General features: G+C 41.5%; 1 protein-coding gene across 3 annotated transcripts in view; it reads left to right on the top strand.

Annotated features, from left to right (window-relative positions):
- Nucleotides 1-18,311, top strand: part of TMC7 (transmembrane channel like 7) — a 66,220-nt gene that overhangs the window by 21,008 nt on the left and 26,901 nt on the right. For all 3 annotated transcript variants that reach the window (XM_049903736.1, XM_049903739.1, XM_049903738.1), the window contains exons 3-4: nucleotides 3,361-3,509; nucleotides 15,133-15,300. In XM_049903736.1, the coding sequence (XP_049759693.1) occupies nucleotides 3,361-3,509; nucleotides 15,133-15,300 (317 nt within the window). The remainder of the gene's footprint in view (nucleotides 1-3,360; nucleotides 3,510-15,132; nucleotides 15,301-18,311) is intronic.

Genomic DNA, 18,311 nt, shown 5'->3' with positions numbered 1-18,311 from the left:
GAACCAAGGACAAACGCAAAATTCTTTGGGTACATTTAATTTTAAACCCCATAGTCAGATATAATGGAGGTGGTGTTTCTATTTAACCCTATAATTGGGGCCATCAAAGGCTGTAGCATAATCACAGTTGATGATGCTCTAGGCCCTTTAGCATTGAAAACACATGATCCTTGGTGATTATTATTGTATTTTAATTTGGGGAGTTTTGTATTCTCAAAAAATATGTGAGTGAAGTAAGACTTTATTAACGTATTTCTTTCCCACTGTTTCAGATTCACAAATTCTGAATTCTTATAAAATTCGGTACTAAACTTTGCTGCACCCAAGAGAGAGACATATTTTCTTCCATCAAGGGGTTTCCATGCTAGTTGGAAAAATGAAACTAATAATTAGACTAATGAGGGTGAGGCCCTGGTGGCTCAGTTGTTAAGAGCTTGACAGCTAACTAAAAGGTCAGCAGTTTGAATCCACTAGCCACTTCTTGGAATCCCTGTGGGGTAGTTCTGATCTGCCCTATAGGGTCACGGGGGCCATGCCTGTCTGGTTCACCAGCAAATCCTTAGAACTTGGCAGAGAGGAGGCCACATGACAGTACTAATGGCAAATAGCTACCGAGCACTTACATCTTACCAGGTTTTATTCTGCGTTCTTTGTTTCCTTTAATCCCCATATCAGTCCTCTGGAGCAGAGTTGCCCAACCTCAGCATGGTAAACTATTGACATTTGGTGCTGGATAATTCTTTGTTGTGGGGGCTGGCTTGTTCTGCTCTGTAGGATGGTCAGCAGCATCCCTGGCCTCTACCCACGAGATGCTGGGAGCATCCACCTCCTAGTTGTAACAACCAAAAATATCTCCCTCTGGGGCAGGGGGCTAATAGTCTCCATTTGAGAACTACTGCTCCAAAACCAAGCTGTTGCCGTTGAGTCGATTCTGACTCAAAGCGACTGTATAGAACAGAGTAGAACTGCCCCATATGGGCAGTAATCTTTATGGAAGCAGACTGCCACATCTTTCTCCCATGGAGCGGCTGGTGGGTTTAAACCACTGAGCTTTCAGTTACCAGCTGCAAGGGTAGGTACTTTTCTGACTCCCATTTTACAGATGAGGAAATGGAGGCAAAGAAAGGCTTTTGAATGGAAGAGTTGAGGCCCTCCCTGGAGGTGCTCCCTGTCTAGAGGAGGACAGGCTGGATGGAGGGTGGAGACATGTGCCAGGTGCTATGGAACGGCTGGCAGAGCCTCTGTGGCGGGGGGCGGGGGGAGGCTGTGTGCTTTTATGCTGTGTCCTAGTCACACCAGGTGATGTGCTTTCCCCAAATTCCTCACCTTCCCTCTCACACCTCCAGGCTTTAGCACCTTCTCTTTCTCCTGCTCCCTTTACTCCCCTCCCAGTACCAGCGTAGACTTGGGGCCCCTCCTCTGGGTTTCCCCCAGTCCCTGAGTGTGTCCCCTATTGTAGCACTTTCCCAGACAGTTGTAGTTGTCTGAATTCAGGATGTCTGTCTCCCCTCTAGACTCGGAGCCAACAGACTGTTTCTGTAAATGGCCTGAGTTTAGGTATTTGAGGCTTTGTGGGCCAGACAGTACCTGTAACAACTGCTGAACTCTGCTGTTGTAGCCTGAAAGCAGCCATAAAAACCTGTTGCCGTGGAGCCAGTTCCCATTCATGGCGACCCCATGTGTCGCAGAGCAGAACTGTGCTCCATAGGGTTTACAATGACTGATCTTTCCACTAATGTCTGGTTGAGAAACCCTGCTATAGACCATCCCAGTGCCTGGCCATAAACATGTGCTCAGTCATCTTACAGAGAGGGGAGGAGGATGGAGGTGGAGGTCAGAGGGGCTTTCACAGCAGTATAAAGGAGGAAGGTATCCCTGGTTGATGTAGACAGTCAGTGTACTTGGTTGCGACTTGAAAGGTTGGAGGTTCGAGTCTACCTAGAGGCCCCTCAGAAGAAAAGTCTGTTGATCTACTCCTGAAGGATCAACCGTAGAGAACCCTATGGAGCACAGTTCTACTCTGACACGCATGGGGTCACCGTGAGTTAGAACCAACTCGACGGCAGCCGGTTTGGTTTTATAAAGGAGGAGGGATGTGCACTTGCTCACCGAGAGGACTAGGGCAGGTGCAGAGGCTCCAGGGGCAGGTTCAGGGAGGGGTGCGACTTTCACATGAGTGGGCCTAGGAGAGGGACAGGGAGCCTTGAAAGCCAGGCCTGGGCTGAGAGGGGCCTTGAATTCCCAACCTAAAGATTGTGCTTCCTAGTCCATAAATCTTGATGAGCCATAAAATTTTTTTAATATATGTAAATGTAATTCATGTTCATAGGAAAGCCATTTGAACAATGCAGGAGCGGAAGACCATTTTTAATCAGGGGACTGTGTGTTCAGTATGTTAACACATGTTTACTGAGAACCTACGATGTACTATGCTGGAGTCCCTGGAGTACCTTGGAAGGAAGGCCTGGCAATCTGCTTCCTAAAAGAGCACAGCCATTGAAAACCCTATGTAGTGCAGCTCTACTCTGCAATACATGAAGTTGCCGTGAGTCAGAATCTCCATGGCAACTGGTGTGGGGCATTGTGGTAGGGATATAGTGGTGAGCAAAATAGATACAACCACGGCTGTCATGGCACTTGCTGTCTGTGCCAGGCACGTGGGGACCACGGAAATGAATACTGCATATTCTTGGCCTTTAAATAACTTGTGGTGTGGTGGGGGAGACAGACATTAATCAGATGATCCCACAACTGAAGAGGCTAAGTTATGAAACCACTACTCATCTGTCAGTCTGTTGTCCTGTGGTGGTTTGCATGCTGCTAAGATGCTGGGAGCTGTGCCATTGGTGTTTCAGATACCAGCAGGGTCACCCATGGTGGACAAGTTTCAGCAGAGCTTCCAGACTAAGACAGACTAGGAAGAAAGGCCTGACAATCTGCTCCCAAAAATTAGCCAATGAAAACCGTCTGGATCACAGCAGAACATTGCTCAATATAGTGCTGGAAGAGATGAACCCTCTAGGTTGGAAGACACTCAGAATACGACACGATAGCGGCAACAGTGGACTCCAATATACCGACAGTCTTGAAGATGCTGCAGGACTGAGCAACGTTCCGTCATATTGTACATAACAGTTGCTGATTCAACGGCAACTAATAACGACAACAAGTTATGAAAAGAAGGGGTGGTATGGGAGATAGAACAGAGGGAACTGAGCTCATCTGGGGGTAGGGAGAGAGGTCAGGCTTGGTCCCATGGAGTCATGGCTTTCTTGAGCCTGTTCCCTGGGCTGAGGTTTTACTTGATGCTGAGGTTTGACGGTGTTGCTGTTGTCATTGTCATGCTTGTTTTTAATGCAGGGCCATTCAGGAGACCCAAATGAAGTATTTATCTGAGTGGGACCAGTGGAAACAGTATAGCAGCAAGTCGTGGAAGAGGTTTCTAGAGAAGGCTCATGAGATGACGACCCGCCTGGAACTGTGGCGGGATGACATCCGCAGCATAGAAGGTACCGCGCCCTCCCTCTGTACCATCTCCTCCACGGTGTCTCCAATGTCAGGGAAAATCACCTCTTCACCCTCACTAATCTCCACCTGATATATTTAGCATTTCCTTCAATGATGAATGTGAGCAACTGTCTTAGTCATCTAGTGCTGCTATAACAGAAATACCACAACTGGATGGCTTTAACAAAGAGAAGTTTATTTCTTCACAGTGAAGTAGGCTTAAAGTCCAAATTCAGGGTGTCAGCTCCAGGGGAAGGCTTTCTCTCTCTGTTGGCCTTCTCATCAATCTTCCCCTAGACTAGGAGCTTCTCCACGCAGGAACCCTAGGTCCAAAGGACGCACTCTGCTCCCGGCACTGCTTTCTTGGTGGTATGAGGTCCCCCTCTCTGCTTGCTTCCCTTTCCTTTTCTCTTGTAAGCTAATTTTCAGAAGCAGATTGGCAGATAAAAGGTGGTGCAAGCCACACCCCAGGGAAACTCCCTTTACATTGGATCAGGAATCAAGGATGTGACCTGAGCCAGGGAGTTACGTCCCACCCTAATCCTCATTAACATAAAAGTACAATCACAAAATGGAGGACAACCACACAATACTGGGAATCATGGCCTAACCAAGTTGACACATATTTTGGTGGGACACAATTCAATCCATAACAGCAACCAATCACAGTTAGGATCCACAGAACCTGTGTCTTCCAACAGGAAAAACAGATATTTTCCTCACCCTTTCAGATGTTGCAGAGAGCTTAGAGTATCATGTATGTTCTTCACTGCTTTGAAATTATTTTGACGTTATTAGACCTGCTACTGGAGCTTGTTATTTAATGTGCTCATGAAGGTGCTCATATGTTATTCTGTCACAAACTGGTTTTTTTCCTAATAGGATAACTGTATTTCCACTTGTATTTTCTGCATTTAAAAACACTATTCTGAGATGGGATTCGTAGGCATCACCAGAATGCCAAAGGAGTTCATAGCACTGAAAATGCTAAAAATCCCTCCCTTCCCCATGACAGTGAAAATTTGGGATGCAGTTTACAAAAATGGCAAGTCCCTAAGGGGTACAAATTGTTAACATGCTAGGCTACTAACCAAAGGTTGGAGGTTTGAGTCCACCCAGAGGTACCTTGGGTGAAAGGCCTGGCAATCTACTTCTGAAAAATCAGCCATTAAAAACCCTATGGATTTAGTGTGCATTGGTTGCTTAAAAATTATTGTTAAGCCCCCAGAAACCCTACTAACTCAGAACTGAAGCCGCTCCTTATAAAACAAACAGTAACACACATGAGGGACATGCTTCTTGGTTCAATCAAGTATTATGGTCTCATATACTTGCCCCCAAAACCCTGGTGGCATAGTGGTTAAGTGCTACGGCTGCTAACCAAAGGGTTGGCAGTTCAAATCCACCAGGCACTCCTTGGAAGCTCTATGGGGCAGTTCTGCTCTGTCCTGTAGGGTCGCTATGAGTCGGAATTGACTCGACGGCACTGGGTTTGGTTTTTGGTTTTATACTTGCCCCTGTGGTCTCAAAGGGGCAATGCCTGCCCAAAAGCAAAGATGAGAAGACAGGTAGGGAAGACAGGTAGGGACAGGAAAACTGGACAAGTGGGCATGGGGAACCTGGAATGGAAAGGGGGAGAGTGCTGACACATTGTGGTGATTGCAACCAATGTCACAAAACAATTTGTGTATGAATTTTTGAATGAGAAGCTAATTTGTGCTATGAACTTTCACCTAAAGCACAATAAAATTTTTTTTAAAGTTGCTGTTAATTTTGATATAGGTAAGACATGTGCAAAATATTAGAACAGTAAATTATAAAAATCTAGGATTCTGCGTTCAGTTCGCTTCAAATGCCCCCCTCCCCCGCCCATCATCAGACTGAAGTTGGGCATCATAACCAGTGCGGGATGGGAGAAACATGACCTGGACCCACAAGCAGCAAACCCATATTCTCAAAGGAAAGGCCTTGACTCTGAGTTAAAAGATTGTGCTGATTTACTTCAAGTTAAAATGAGTGTTTAAGGAATCCATACATAATTTTGAATGACTTCCCCATTTGAACTGACTTTTTCTAATATTATCTCATTGCAACTCTGTATTCTTCTCTCAAAATGGACAAAAGATGGAATTGTTCATGACATGCAAATAAAAATAAAGACACACCATTAAAAAAAAAAAGGAAAACTCTGGAGTATGGGGGTTGCCACGAGTTGGAGTTGACTCAACAGCAGCTGTATATATATATATACACACAAGCACATACACACACAAAAAATTGGAAGTGGTGCCAAGATATAAAATTAGAAAAAACATTAACCATTTGGATTATGTAGCAGAGCCAGAGACAAAATGCCTCTTAGGATTACATATTTTTTTACGATAAAGGAGTCTCTTGGAGGTGCAAACAGTTAAGTGCTTGGCTCTAACCAAAAGGTTGGAGGTTTGAGTGTACTCACAGGCACCTCGTAAGAACGGCCTGGCAATGTGAATCAAAAAAATCAGCCATCAAAAACCCTATGAAGCAGTTCTACTCTAACACACATGGAATCACCATGAGTCAGAACTGACTCAATGGCAACTGGCTATACCAAAAAAACCCACTGCCGTCGAGTCGATTCCGACTCATACCGACTCTATAGGACAGAGTAGAACTGCCCCATAGAGTTTCCAAGGAGCGCCTGGCGGATTCAAACTGCTGACCTTTTGGTTAGCAACCGTAGCACTAGGTACTATAAAGGAAAACAGATTTACAGGTGATATAATTTACACAATAAAACCTGCGAAAGTTGGGACCTGTATGAGTAGAAGCCGGTCAGAGAAGGAAAACTCAAACGTTTTCCACTAATAGAGAGTGATAGAAAAGTTGTAAGACTACACCATCAAAGGCAGAAAACTTGCAAGTTCTAGAAAAACATGGTGGTCCCATCAAGTTCCAGCTCTCACAGGTTTCACTGTGTGTAGAAAATAAAAAAGACAAACTACTAGATTTAATGTGTGAATTCAGTGAGGTTACTAGATATACAGTCCATATATAAAACCAATTGTATTTCTATAAACCAGCAAGCAATAATTAGAAAGTGAAAATTGAAAAATGATACCATAGCATCAAGAACATCAAATATTGATTCTTAAATATTTGTTGTGGGATGGGGCCAAGATGGTGGAATAGCCAGATGCTTCCTGCGATCCCTCTTACAACAAAGACCCGGAAAAACAAGTGAAATGATTATATTTAAGACAAGCTAGGAGCCGTGAACATCAAAGGCAAAGTTAGAAAACAGACTGAGCAGCATGGGGAGGGAGAGACACTTCAGCAGTGGAGAGGAGTTGCCGGACCTGAATTGCCGGGACTCCTTAGGCACCACTCCCAGGAGCAGCTGCGGCGGGCTGGTAGTAGTGTTTGGCAGCAGTTTCCTCAGAGAGAAGCAGCCAGCCACGCAGACCACTCACACCTCCAGAACAAGAGAAAAACAGCGCTTTCAGCTGTTTTTTACCACGCCCCCCAGCCTCAAGCCAGCTTCAGTGGCTGATTGCCCTGGGCCTGAAATAGGCCCTCTTGAGTACCTGGAGCCATCCTCCTGGCCTTGGAGAAGGAATAAATTCACAACAGGGGGAAGAGATAATTTGCCAGCTCCACTAACCAGGGGAGCTCAGGACAGAAGTGGCTCCTGAGCAGGCATAAAAGGTCCATGGACTTTGAATACCTTTCCCCCCTCCATGGACCTGTGTAGGCCTATTTCAGGAGAATAGGCCCTCGTAGGCATACTACAACTGTTTCAGCTGCATGGTGGAGAGGTGAGTGTTTGCTGTTTGACACTGCTTTGCCTATTAAACACAGTGTTCACCTACCCACATCAGGGGCCTAAGGTCTGGTGGCTCCACTCAGGTCACCCAGCCTCCCACTACAGGGGTCCAGAGATAACTGGTACCTCCCAGTCCTTACAACCAGAAACATTGGGTGCCCATGGTCCATCTGCAGAACCCACCCACCCATATGCTCTAGAGAAGAGGGACGTGCTTTCCTCAGAGACACTTGGGGGACGATTTGCAGCCCCCTGCCTTGTTCAGAGCATGATCTGCTGCTGCAAGCAGATACCGGTACCTACACCAATCACCCCTGCCCCTCTAAGACTGTAGGACAGAGCCTGTACCACACACTTGATGACCAGCCACATGGACACATGAGCTGAATCCATAAAAGAAAAGTGAATGTACTCCTAGACTGATGTACCTGATAACAGCTCTAGCCATCTGGTGACAGGACATCAGAGCTTCAAAGGTGAAAATAATCAAGCTAGCTCACTCAAGCAACCCATTTGGGCATATCAAAACAAAACAAAGCAAGAACCTAGGATACAGTAAGCAAACACAAAGTAAACTAATAAAATAACTTATAGATGGCTCGAAGACAACAGTCAATATCAAATCGTGTAGAGAAGCAGACCATGATGCTTCCACAAACTTTGTAAATGAATCAAGGGATCTTCTAGATGAAAGTGCCTTCCTGGAGCTACCAGATGCAGAATACAAGAGATTAATATACAGAACCCTTCAAGACATCAGGAAGGAGATCAGGCAATATGCAGAACAAGCCAAGGAACACACAGATAAAGCAGTTGAAGAAATTAAAAAGGTTATTCAAGAACATAATGAAAAATTTAATAAGCTGGAAAAATCCATATACAGACAGCAATCAAATTCAGAAGATTAGCAATGAAATTACAGAATTAGACAACTCAGTAGAAAGAGTAGAACTGAATAAGTGGAAGGCAGAATTGGTGAACTTGAAGATAAAGAGGGACCCATATATTTGAAGAAAAATCAGATAAAAGAATTAAAAAAAAATGAAGAAATCTTAGGAATCATGTGGGACTCAATCAAGAGAAATAACCTATGCATGATTGGAGTACCAGAACAGGGAGAGATAACAGAAAATACAGAGAGAATTGTTGAAGATTTGTTGGCAGAAAACTTCCCTGATATCATGAAAGATGAGAAGATATCTCTCCAAGATGCTCATCGAACTCCACATAAGGTAGAATTTAAAAGAAAGTCACCAAGACATATTATAATCAAAGTTGCCAAAACCAAAGATAAAGAGAATTTTAAGAGCAGCTAAGGAAAATTAAAAGTCACCTACAAAGTAGAGTTAATAAGAATAAACTGGGACTACTCAGCAGAAACCATGCAGTCAAGAAGGCAGTGGTATGCTGTATATAAAGCATTGAAGGAAAAAAATTGCCAGCCAAGAGTCATACATCCAGCAAAACCTTCTCTCAAATATGAAGGTGAAATTAGGACATTTCTGGACAAACAGAAGATTAGAGAATTCATAAAAACCAAACCAAAACTACAAGAAATACTACAGGGAGTTCTTTGGTTAGAAAATCAATAATATCAGGTATCAACTCAAGACTAGAACACTGGACAGAGCAATCAGATGTCAACCCAGACAGGGAAATCACAAAAATAAATCAAGATAAAAAAAATGCTCAAAACAGGGAAACAGCAATGTTATGTAAAAGAAGACAATATTAAAACAATAAAGAGGGACTAAGAAATGCAGTCATAGATCTCTCATATGGAGAGGAAGAAAGGCAATATAAAGAAATAGAAGTTAGGTTTAAATTTAGAAAAATAGGGGTAAATATTAAGGTAACCATAAAAGGAGACAAACTATCGTACACATCAAAACAAAATACAAGAAAAAAATAGTGACTTAGCAGAAACAAAATCAACAACAACAAATAAGAGGAAAAGACAATGTATAAAGATAAACTACTCAGCACAAAAAATTAAGTTGGAAAAAGAAACTGTCGACAACACACAAAAAAAGACATCAAAATGACAGCACTAAATTCATACCTACCCATAATTACACTGAATGTAAATGGACTAAATGCACCAATAAAGAGACAGAGAGTGGCAAAATGGATTACAAAACATGATCCATCTATATGCTGCTACAAGAGACACACCTTAGACTTAGAGACACAAACAAACTAAAACTCAAAGGATGGAAAAAAATATATCAAGCAAACAACAATCAAAAAAGCAGGAGTGGCAATATTAATTTCTGATGAAATAGACTTTAAAGCTAAATCAACCACAAAGGGTAAGGAAAGACACTAATCCAGTAGAACTGCCCCATAGAGTTTCCAAGGAGCGCCTGACAGATTTGAACTGCTGACCCTTTGGTTAGAAGGAAAGACACTATATAATGATTAAAGGGACAGTATACCAGGAGGATATAACCATATTAAATATTTATCCACCCGGTGACAGGGCTGCAGGATACATAAAACAAACTCTAACAGCTTTGAAAAGTGAGATAGACAGCTCCACAATTATAGTAGGAGAATTCAACACACCACTTTCGGTGAAGGGCAGGACACCCAGAAAGAAGCTCAATAAAGACACGGAAGATCTAAATGCCACAGTCAACCAACTTTACCTCATAGACATATGCAGAACACTCCACCCAAGAGTAGTCAAGTATACTTTCTTTTCTAGTGCACATGGAACATTCTCTAGAATAGACCACATATTAGGTCATAAAGCAAGCCTTAGCAGAATCCAAAACATTGAAATATTACAAAGCATCTTCTCTGACCATAAGACCATAAAAGTAGAGATCAATGACAGAAAAAGCAGGCAAAAGAAATCAAACACTTGGAAACTGAACAATACCATGCTCAAAAAAGACTGGATTATGGAAGACATTAAGGATGGAATAAAAAAAATCAATAGAATCCAATGAGAATGAAAATACTTCCTATCAGAACCTTTGGGACACAGTGAAAGCAGTGCTCAGAGGTCAATTTATATCAATAAATGCCCACATCCAAAAAGAAGAAAGGGCCCAAATCAAAGAATTATCCCTACAACTTGAATGAATAGAAAGAGAGCAACAAAAGAAACCCCCAGGCACCAGAAGAAAGCAAATAATAAAAATTAGAGCACAATTAAATAGAAAACAGAAAAACAATTGAAAGAATTAACAAGACCAAAAGCTGGTTCTTTGAAAAATTAACAAAATTGATAAACCATTGGCCAAACTGACAAAAGAAAAACAGGAGAGGAAGCAAATAACCTGAATAAGAAATGAGATGCGTGATATTACAACAGACCCAACTGAAATTAAAAGAATCATATCAGATTACTATGAAAAATTGTACTCTAACACATTTGAAATGGATGAATTCCTAGAAACACACTACCTACCTAAACTAACACAAACAGAAGTAGAACAACTAAACAGACCCATAACAAAAGAAGAGATTGAAAAGGTAATCAAAAAAACTCCCAACAAAAAAAAGCCCTGGCCTGGAGGGCTTCACTGCAGAGTTCTATTAAACTTTCAGAGAAGAGTTAACACCACTACTACTAAAGGTATTTCAGAGCATAGAAAAGCATGGAATACTACCAAACTCATTCTATGAAGCCAGCATATCCCTGATACCAAAACCAGGTAAAAAAAAAAAAAAACACACCGCAAAAAAATTAAATTACAGACCTATATACTTCATGAACTTAGATGCAAAAATCCTCAACAAAATTCTAGCCAATAGAATTCAATAACATATCAAGTGGTATGCAGGTATGCAGGGATGGTTCAACATTAGAAAAACAATTAATATAATCTGTCATATAAATAAAACAAAACAGAAGAGTCACATGATTTTATCAATTGATACAGAAAACGCATTTGACAAAGTTCAACAACCATTCATGATAAAAACTCTCAGCAAAATCGGAATAGAAGGAAAATTCCTCAACATAATAAAGGGCATTTATACAAAACCAACAGCTAACATCATCCGAAATGGAGAGTATGAAAGCATTCCCCTTGAGATCAGGAACCAGACAAGAATGCCCTTTATCACCGCTCTTATTCAGCATTGTGCTGGAGGTCCTGGCCAGGGTAATTAGGCTAGATAAAGAAATAAAGTGCATCTGGATTGGCAAGGAAGAAGTAAAAGTATCTCTTTTTGCAGATAACATGATCTTAAGCACAGAAAACGCTAAAGAAGCCTCAAGAAAACTACTGAAACTAATAGAAGAGTTCAGCAGAGTATCAGGATACAGGATAAACATAGAAAAATCAGTTGGATTCCTCTCCACCAACAAAAAGTACATTGAAGAGGAAACCACCAAATCAATACCATTTATAGTAGCCCCCAAGAAGATAAAATACTTAGGAATAAATCTTACCAGAGATGTAAAAGACTTAAACAAAGAAAACTACAAACACTACTCCAAGAAACAGAAAGAGACCTACAGAAGTGGAGGAGCATACCTTGCTCATGGATAGGGAGACTTAACCTTGTAAAAATGTCTGTTCTACCAAAAGCGATCTATAGATACAATGTAATTCCGATCCAAATCCCAGGACCTTTTTGACTGAGTTGGAGAAACAAATCACCAACTTCATATGGAAGGGAAAGAGGCCCTGGATAAGTAAAGCGTTACTGAAAAAGAAAAACAAAGTGGGAGGCCTCACTCTACCTGATTTTAGAAGCTATTATACTGTCACAGTAGTCAAAACAGCCTGGTACTGGTATAACAACAGATACATAGACCGATGGAACAGAATTGAGAATCCAGACATAAATCCATCCACATATGAGCAGCTGATATTTGACAAAGGCCCAAAGTCAGTTAAATGGGGAAAAGACTGTCTTTTTAACAAATGGTGCTGGCATAACTGGTTATCCATCTGCAAAAAAAATGAAACAAGACCCGTACTTCACACCATCCACAAAAACAAACTCAAAATGGATCAAAGACCTAAATATAAAATCTAAAATGATAAAGATCATGGAAGAAAAAATAGGGACAACGTCAGGAGCCCTAATACATGGCATAAACAATATACAAAACATTACTAACAATGCAGAAGAAAAACTAGGTAATCGGGAGCTCCTAAAAATTAAACACCTATGCTCATCCAAAGATTTCACCAAAAAAGTAAAAAGATTACCTACAGGCTGGGGAAAAGTTTTTAGGTATGATATTTCCGATCAGCGCCTGATCTCTAAAATCTACATGATACTGCAAAAACTGAACTACAAAAAGACAAATAACCCAATTTAAAAATGGGCAAATATATGAACGGGCACTTCACTAAAGAAGACATTCAGGTAGCTAACTAATAGATAAGTGAGGAAATGCTCATGATCATTAGCCATTAGAGAATGCAAATCAAAACTATGGCGAGATTCCACGTCACTCCAACAAGGCTGGCATTAATCCAAAAAACACAAAATAATAAATGTTGGCAAGGTTGTGGAGAGATGGGAACACATACACGGCTGGTGGGAATGTAAAATGGTACAACCACTTTGGAAATCGATTTGGAGCTTCCTTAAAAAGCTAGAAATAGAACTACCATACGATTCAGTAGTCCCACTCCTTGAAATATATTCTAGAGAAATAAGAGCCTTTACATGAACAGATATATGCACACCGTGTTCATTGCAGCACTGTTTACAATAGCAAAAAGATGGAAGCAACCAAGGTGCCCGTCAGTGGGTGAATGGGTAAATAAATTATGGTGCATTCACACAATGGAATACTACGCATAAAGAACAATGATGAATCTGTGAAACATTTCATAACAGGGAGCCATCTGGAAGGCATTATGCTGAGTGAAATTAGTCAGTTGCAAAAGGACAAGTATTGTATAAGGCCATTATTATAAGAACTCGACATAGTTTAAACAGAGAAGAAAATATTCTTTGATGGTCATGGGGCGGGGGGAGGGAGACAAGTATTCACTAATTAGATAGTAGATAAGAACTATATTAGGTGAAGGGAAAGACAACACACAGTACTGGAGAGGTCAGCACAGCTGGACTAAACCAAAAGCAAAGAAGTTTCCTGAATAAACTGAACACTTCGAAGGCCAGCATAGTAGGGGCGGGGGTTTGGTGACCATGGTTTCAGGGGACATCTAAGTCAATTGGCATAATAAAATCTATTAAGAAAACATTCTGCATCCCACTTTGGAGAGTGTAGTCTGGGGTCTTAAACACTAGCAAGCGGCCATCTAACATGCATCAATTGGTCTCAACCCACCTGGAGCAAAGGAGAATAAAGAACACCAAAGACACAAGGGAATTATGAGCCCAAAAGACAGAAAGGACCACATAAACCAGAGACTACAGCAGCCTGAGACCAGAAGAACTAGATGGTGCCCAGCTACCACCGATGACTGTCCTGACAGGGAACACAACAGAGAACCCCTGGTGGAGCAGGAGAGCAGTGGGATGCAGACCTTCAATTCTCATAAAAACCAGACTTAATGGTCTGACTGAGACTAGAAGGACCCCGGAGGTCATGGTCCCCGGACCTTCTGTTAGCCCAAGACAGGAACCATTCCCAAAGCCAACTCTTCAGACATCGATTGGACTGGACTATGGGATAGAAAATGATACTAGGGAAGAATGAGCTTTTTGCATCAAGTAGACACATGAGCCTATGTTGATGTCTCCTGTCTGAAGGGGAGATGAGAGGGTAGAGGGGGTCAGAAGGTGGCAAACTGGACACGAAAAGAGAGTGGAGGGAAGAAGTGTGCTATCTCGTAAGGGGGAGAGCAATTAGGAGTATATAGTAAGGTGTATATAAATTTTTGTATGAGAGACTGACTTGATTTGTAAACGTCCTTTTAAAGCACAATAAAAATTTTAAAAATATATCTGTTGAATAAACTAAATATCATCCTGTTTAAAAAAAAAAACCAAAAAACAAATACCTAGGAATATATGTAATGAAAGGTGTGCAAGAGCTTACACTGAAAACTAGAAAATACTGTTGAGAAAAATGAAACAGTTAAACATACCAAGTTCATAGATCAGAAGATGCAATATTGTAACGATACCACTTTTCATCAAGTTGAACTATATAGTCCATGTAATCCCAGCAGAATCTAAGCAGATTTTGTGTATGTGTGAAAATTAATACACTGATTCTAAAATTTATTTCCAAATATAAAGGAGCCACAGGAAGGAAGAAAGACATAGTACCAGCTAGCAAGTCTTATTATAAATCTGCGTCACTTAAGATAGTGTGGTATTAGTGGAAGGATAGACAAATAGACCAATGGAACAGAACCGAGAGTTCAGAAACAGATTCATACATGTATGGTCCACTGACTCAACAAAGGCAGTACTGCAGCTCACTGAGAAAAGGATGACCTTTTCAATGAATGGCACTGAGTCAATTAGATATTCATATAGGAAAAGGTCAATATTTTTGTTGTTTTGTTTTTAATTTTATTTTGTTGTTGAGAATATACACAACAAAACATATAGCAATTCAACCGTTTCTACATGTGCAATTCAGTTTCTTTCTTGGTTGTTCCTTCCTCATTAACATAAACTTACTGCCACCTAAGGGTAAAAAGCTAAATATTAAGTCATCCCTTGTGCCATTCTGAATTAATTCCAAATGGATTTTAGATCTTTATGTAAATGGTTAAACCACTAAGAAGTAGAACCTTAAAACCAGCAGTAGAAAAAATAAAATGTTTCTTCTTCAGTCTCTCTACTAAGAATCCTCCAAGCTTGGCATTCTGTGGCTAATTGAATCTATGGTGCGTGTCTGGTTTTCTTTCTTCCAGGGAAATTTGGCACCGGGATTCGGTCCTATTTCTCCTTCTTGCGGTTCCTGGTATTGCTGAATTTGGTGGTATTTGTGATCATCTTTATGCTGGTTTTGCTTCCAGTCTTGCTCACCAAATACAAGATCACTGACAGCAGCTTCATATTCAGTCCATCCAAAGACATGGGTGAGTAAGGCCTACTTGAATATGGGAGTGCTGTTTTCACTACAATGCTCCCTTTTCTCGGAGTGTTTAAGTCTTGGATGACTATGTTAGTCAGGATGGGCTCGGTTATGCTGTAGAAACAGGTGATCCCCAAACTCTCAGTACTTAATAACCACAAGGTTTATTTCTCACTCATAGTACATGTCTATCACAGATTGGTGGTAGCTTTGTTCCATGTTGTCTTCACTTCGGAGCCCAGACAGATAGAGCAGCCTTTATCTGGACCATTGACAATCACTGTGTCCAAAGCGAAGCCCTGGTGGTGTGGTGGTTAAAAAGCTTGGCTGCTAACTGAAAGGTCAGTAGTTCAAACCCACCAGCCACTCCAAGGGAGAAAGATGTGGCAATCTGCTTCTGTAAAGATTTACAGCCTTGGAAACCCTATAGGGCAGTTCTACTCTGACCTGTAGGGTCACTATGAGTTAGGATCAACTCAGTGGCAATGGGTTTGATTTGATTTTGGTGGCAAGGAAGAAACAGCCATGGCAGACATGCTCCTGAAGTATCTTCCTGGAGATGGCACACGTCATTTCTGCCACATCTCATTGACATCATTTCTGCCACATCTCATTGGCCAAAGCAAGGCACGTGCCCCTTCCTTAGTTCAGCAGGACATTTGGGAGGAGCACTGCGGGGCAGGAAAATGGAATATTTGGCAAACGTAATGCATTCTACCCCCGTGACTGTTTATTTCAAGATTTTATCTCTGTCACATTAAGGATGCTCAAGCCTACCATTTATTGAACACTACCATGTCCAGGCACCATGCCAGGAGCTGGACCTGTGTTTTCTTATTGAATTCTCAATACAAGTCAAACCTTCTTGGGGTCCCATTCGTTCAAAGTTTTGGTTTTAGTTGCTCCACAGACTTTTATTGAATACTAGGCTCTGTGCTAGGACTAGAAGTAGAGGAGCTGAGCTGGAACCAGGCCTTTTGGAGTCCTGAGACACCATACTTTCTATAGAAGAATCCTCTGGAATCACTCTGTGGCCCTCAACATTCCTCCTTGCCATGTTTGTTTCTATTTTAATTCTACTACACTTAAAAATAAAATGAGAACAAAGTGGAAACCCTGACTTAGCTCTAGGGCACTGACACTCTTTCAGCAGTGATTTATTGGATACCTACTGTATGCATATGCTGCATTCTCATCTTCTAATTCGTTCGTTGTGTGGATAAATACCGACTGCTGCTAAGTGAGCACCCTGGATTCAGTTTTAAGGCCTAGCTCTGCTGGTTGCTTAAGTCTTCTGAGCCTCAGTTTCTTTATTCATGGAATGGGAGTGACAATTTAAATAATGAGTTGATTCTTTTCTTATTTAAATAATATCTCATTTAATACTTAGCTCATTTAATAAAATAATTATATAAATTGTAAGTAACTGAAAATGATAAATAATATAAATTTTTTGTTACTTAATATAAAATGTAAATTGTGAATAAATATTATTTAAACAATACTCCTAAATTTGAGTATTAAGTGAGATAAGATGTCTAAATCACTTGGCACAGTGCCCGGCACATGGAAAGCACCCAATAAATGGTAGCTGTTACTTCTTTCAGTATTATTTCTTTTTCTAGAAGATTTGATGGCATGTCCATCTTTGAACCTGGAGCCTGAGCACTCAACCACTAGGCTGTATGAGCTCACTGCCCGCTTTTCTGCTGTCTGTCCTGAGCAAGGCTTCAGTCTGAGGGAGGCCACTATTCTGAAGAAAATGGAGCTGGATGAAAAGCGTCATCACCTAGCATCTCTTCTTTCTCATCATTATTTCCTCTGACTATATCCCCCTGGAAACCCTGGTGGCGTAGTGGTTAAGTGCTACAGCTGCTAACCAAAGGGTCGGCAGTTCGAATCCACCAGGCGCTCCTTGGAAACTCTATGGGGCAGTTCTTCTCTGTCCTATAGGGTCGCTATGAGTCGGAATCGACTTGACAGCACTGGGTGGGTTTTTTTTATATCCCCCTACCACACACACACACATTAAAAAAAAAATTCACCTAGTAAACTTTTTCCCTTAAAGAAAGGATTAGAGGGCCCTCCTTTCCTCTCCCTACCTTTTTATTTTATTTTGTCTCCCTATTACACAGTAGGTGCAAATTCTTTTTGAGCACCTACTGTGTGCGAGGCCCTGAGCTGGGCATGGGGAATACAGCAGGAACCACACGCAGGCATCCAGTGTAGACAGCCCCAGCAGAAGATGGTGTTAAGGAAGTGAACCCACAAAGATGTATATAACATCAGAATTTGGCCACGGGGGGGAAAGGGAAGGACAGGGTGCTGTGAGATTGAACACCAGGGCCCTTTAGGCTGAGGGGTCCACAAAGCCCTCCTGAAGACAGGGACTTTTAAGCAAAGATCAGGATGGTGAGGAGAAGGCAGCCATCTTGAAGAACAAAGGTATGCTCCTTCAGGCAGAGGGTTGGCATCTGAAAAGGCCCAGAGCTGGGAAATAACAGCCTGTTAGAGAAGCTGAAAGTCTGGATTGGCCGGTTGGCAAACTTTTCCTGTAAAGGGCCATATAGTAAATATTTAATGCTTTGTGGGGTCTTTGTTGTGACTCTTCAACTCTGCTATTGTAGAGTAAGAGGATCGCTGGTGGCACAGTGGTTAAGTGCTCGGCTGCTAACTGAAAGGTTGGCCTTTCAAACTCACCAACCACTCCGTGGGGGAAATACGTGGCAATCTGCTTCCATAAAGATTTATAGCCTTGGAAATCCTATGGGGCAGTTCTACTCTGTCTTATAGAGTTGCTATTAGTCGGAATGACTCAAGGCAATAGGTTTGGGGTTTTTTTTGTTTTGTTTTTTTATTTTAGTGGAGAAGCATAAATAAAACTTAAATGAATGGGTGTGGCTATGTTCTAATAATACTTTATCTATAAAAACAGGTGGCTGGCCAGATTTGGCCTATTGTAGGTTGTAAGCCCCTGGGCTAGAGGAAAAAGGTCCCTGGTGGCACAACCAGTTT

Source organism: Elephas maximus, chromosome 12 (genome assembly GCF_024166365.1).
Source record: "Elephas maximus indicus isolate mEleMax1 chromosome 12, mEleMax1 primary haplotype, whole genome shotgun sequence".
Classification (NCBI taxonomy): Eukaryota; Metazoa; Chordata; class Mammalia; order Proboscidea; family Elephantidae; genus Elephas; species Elephas maximus.
This window is presented reverse-complemented; position numbering and strand designations above follow the sequence as displayed.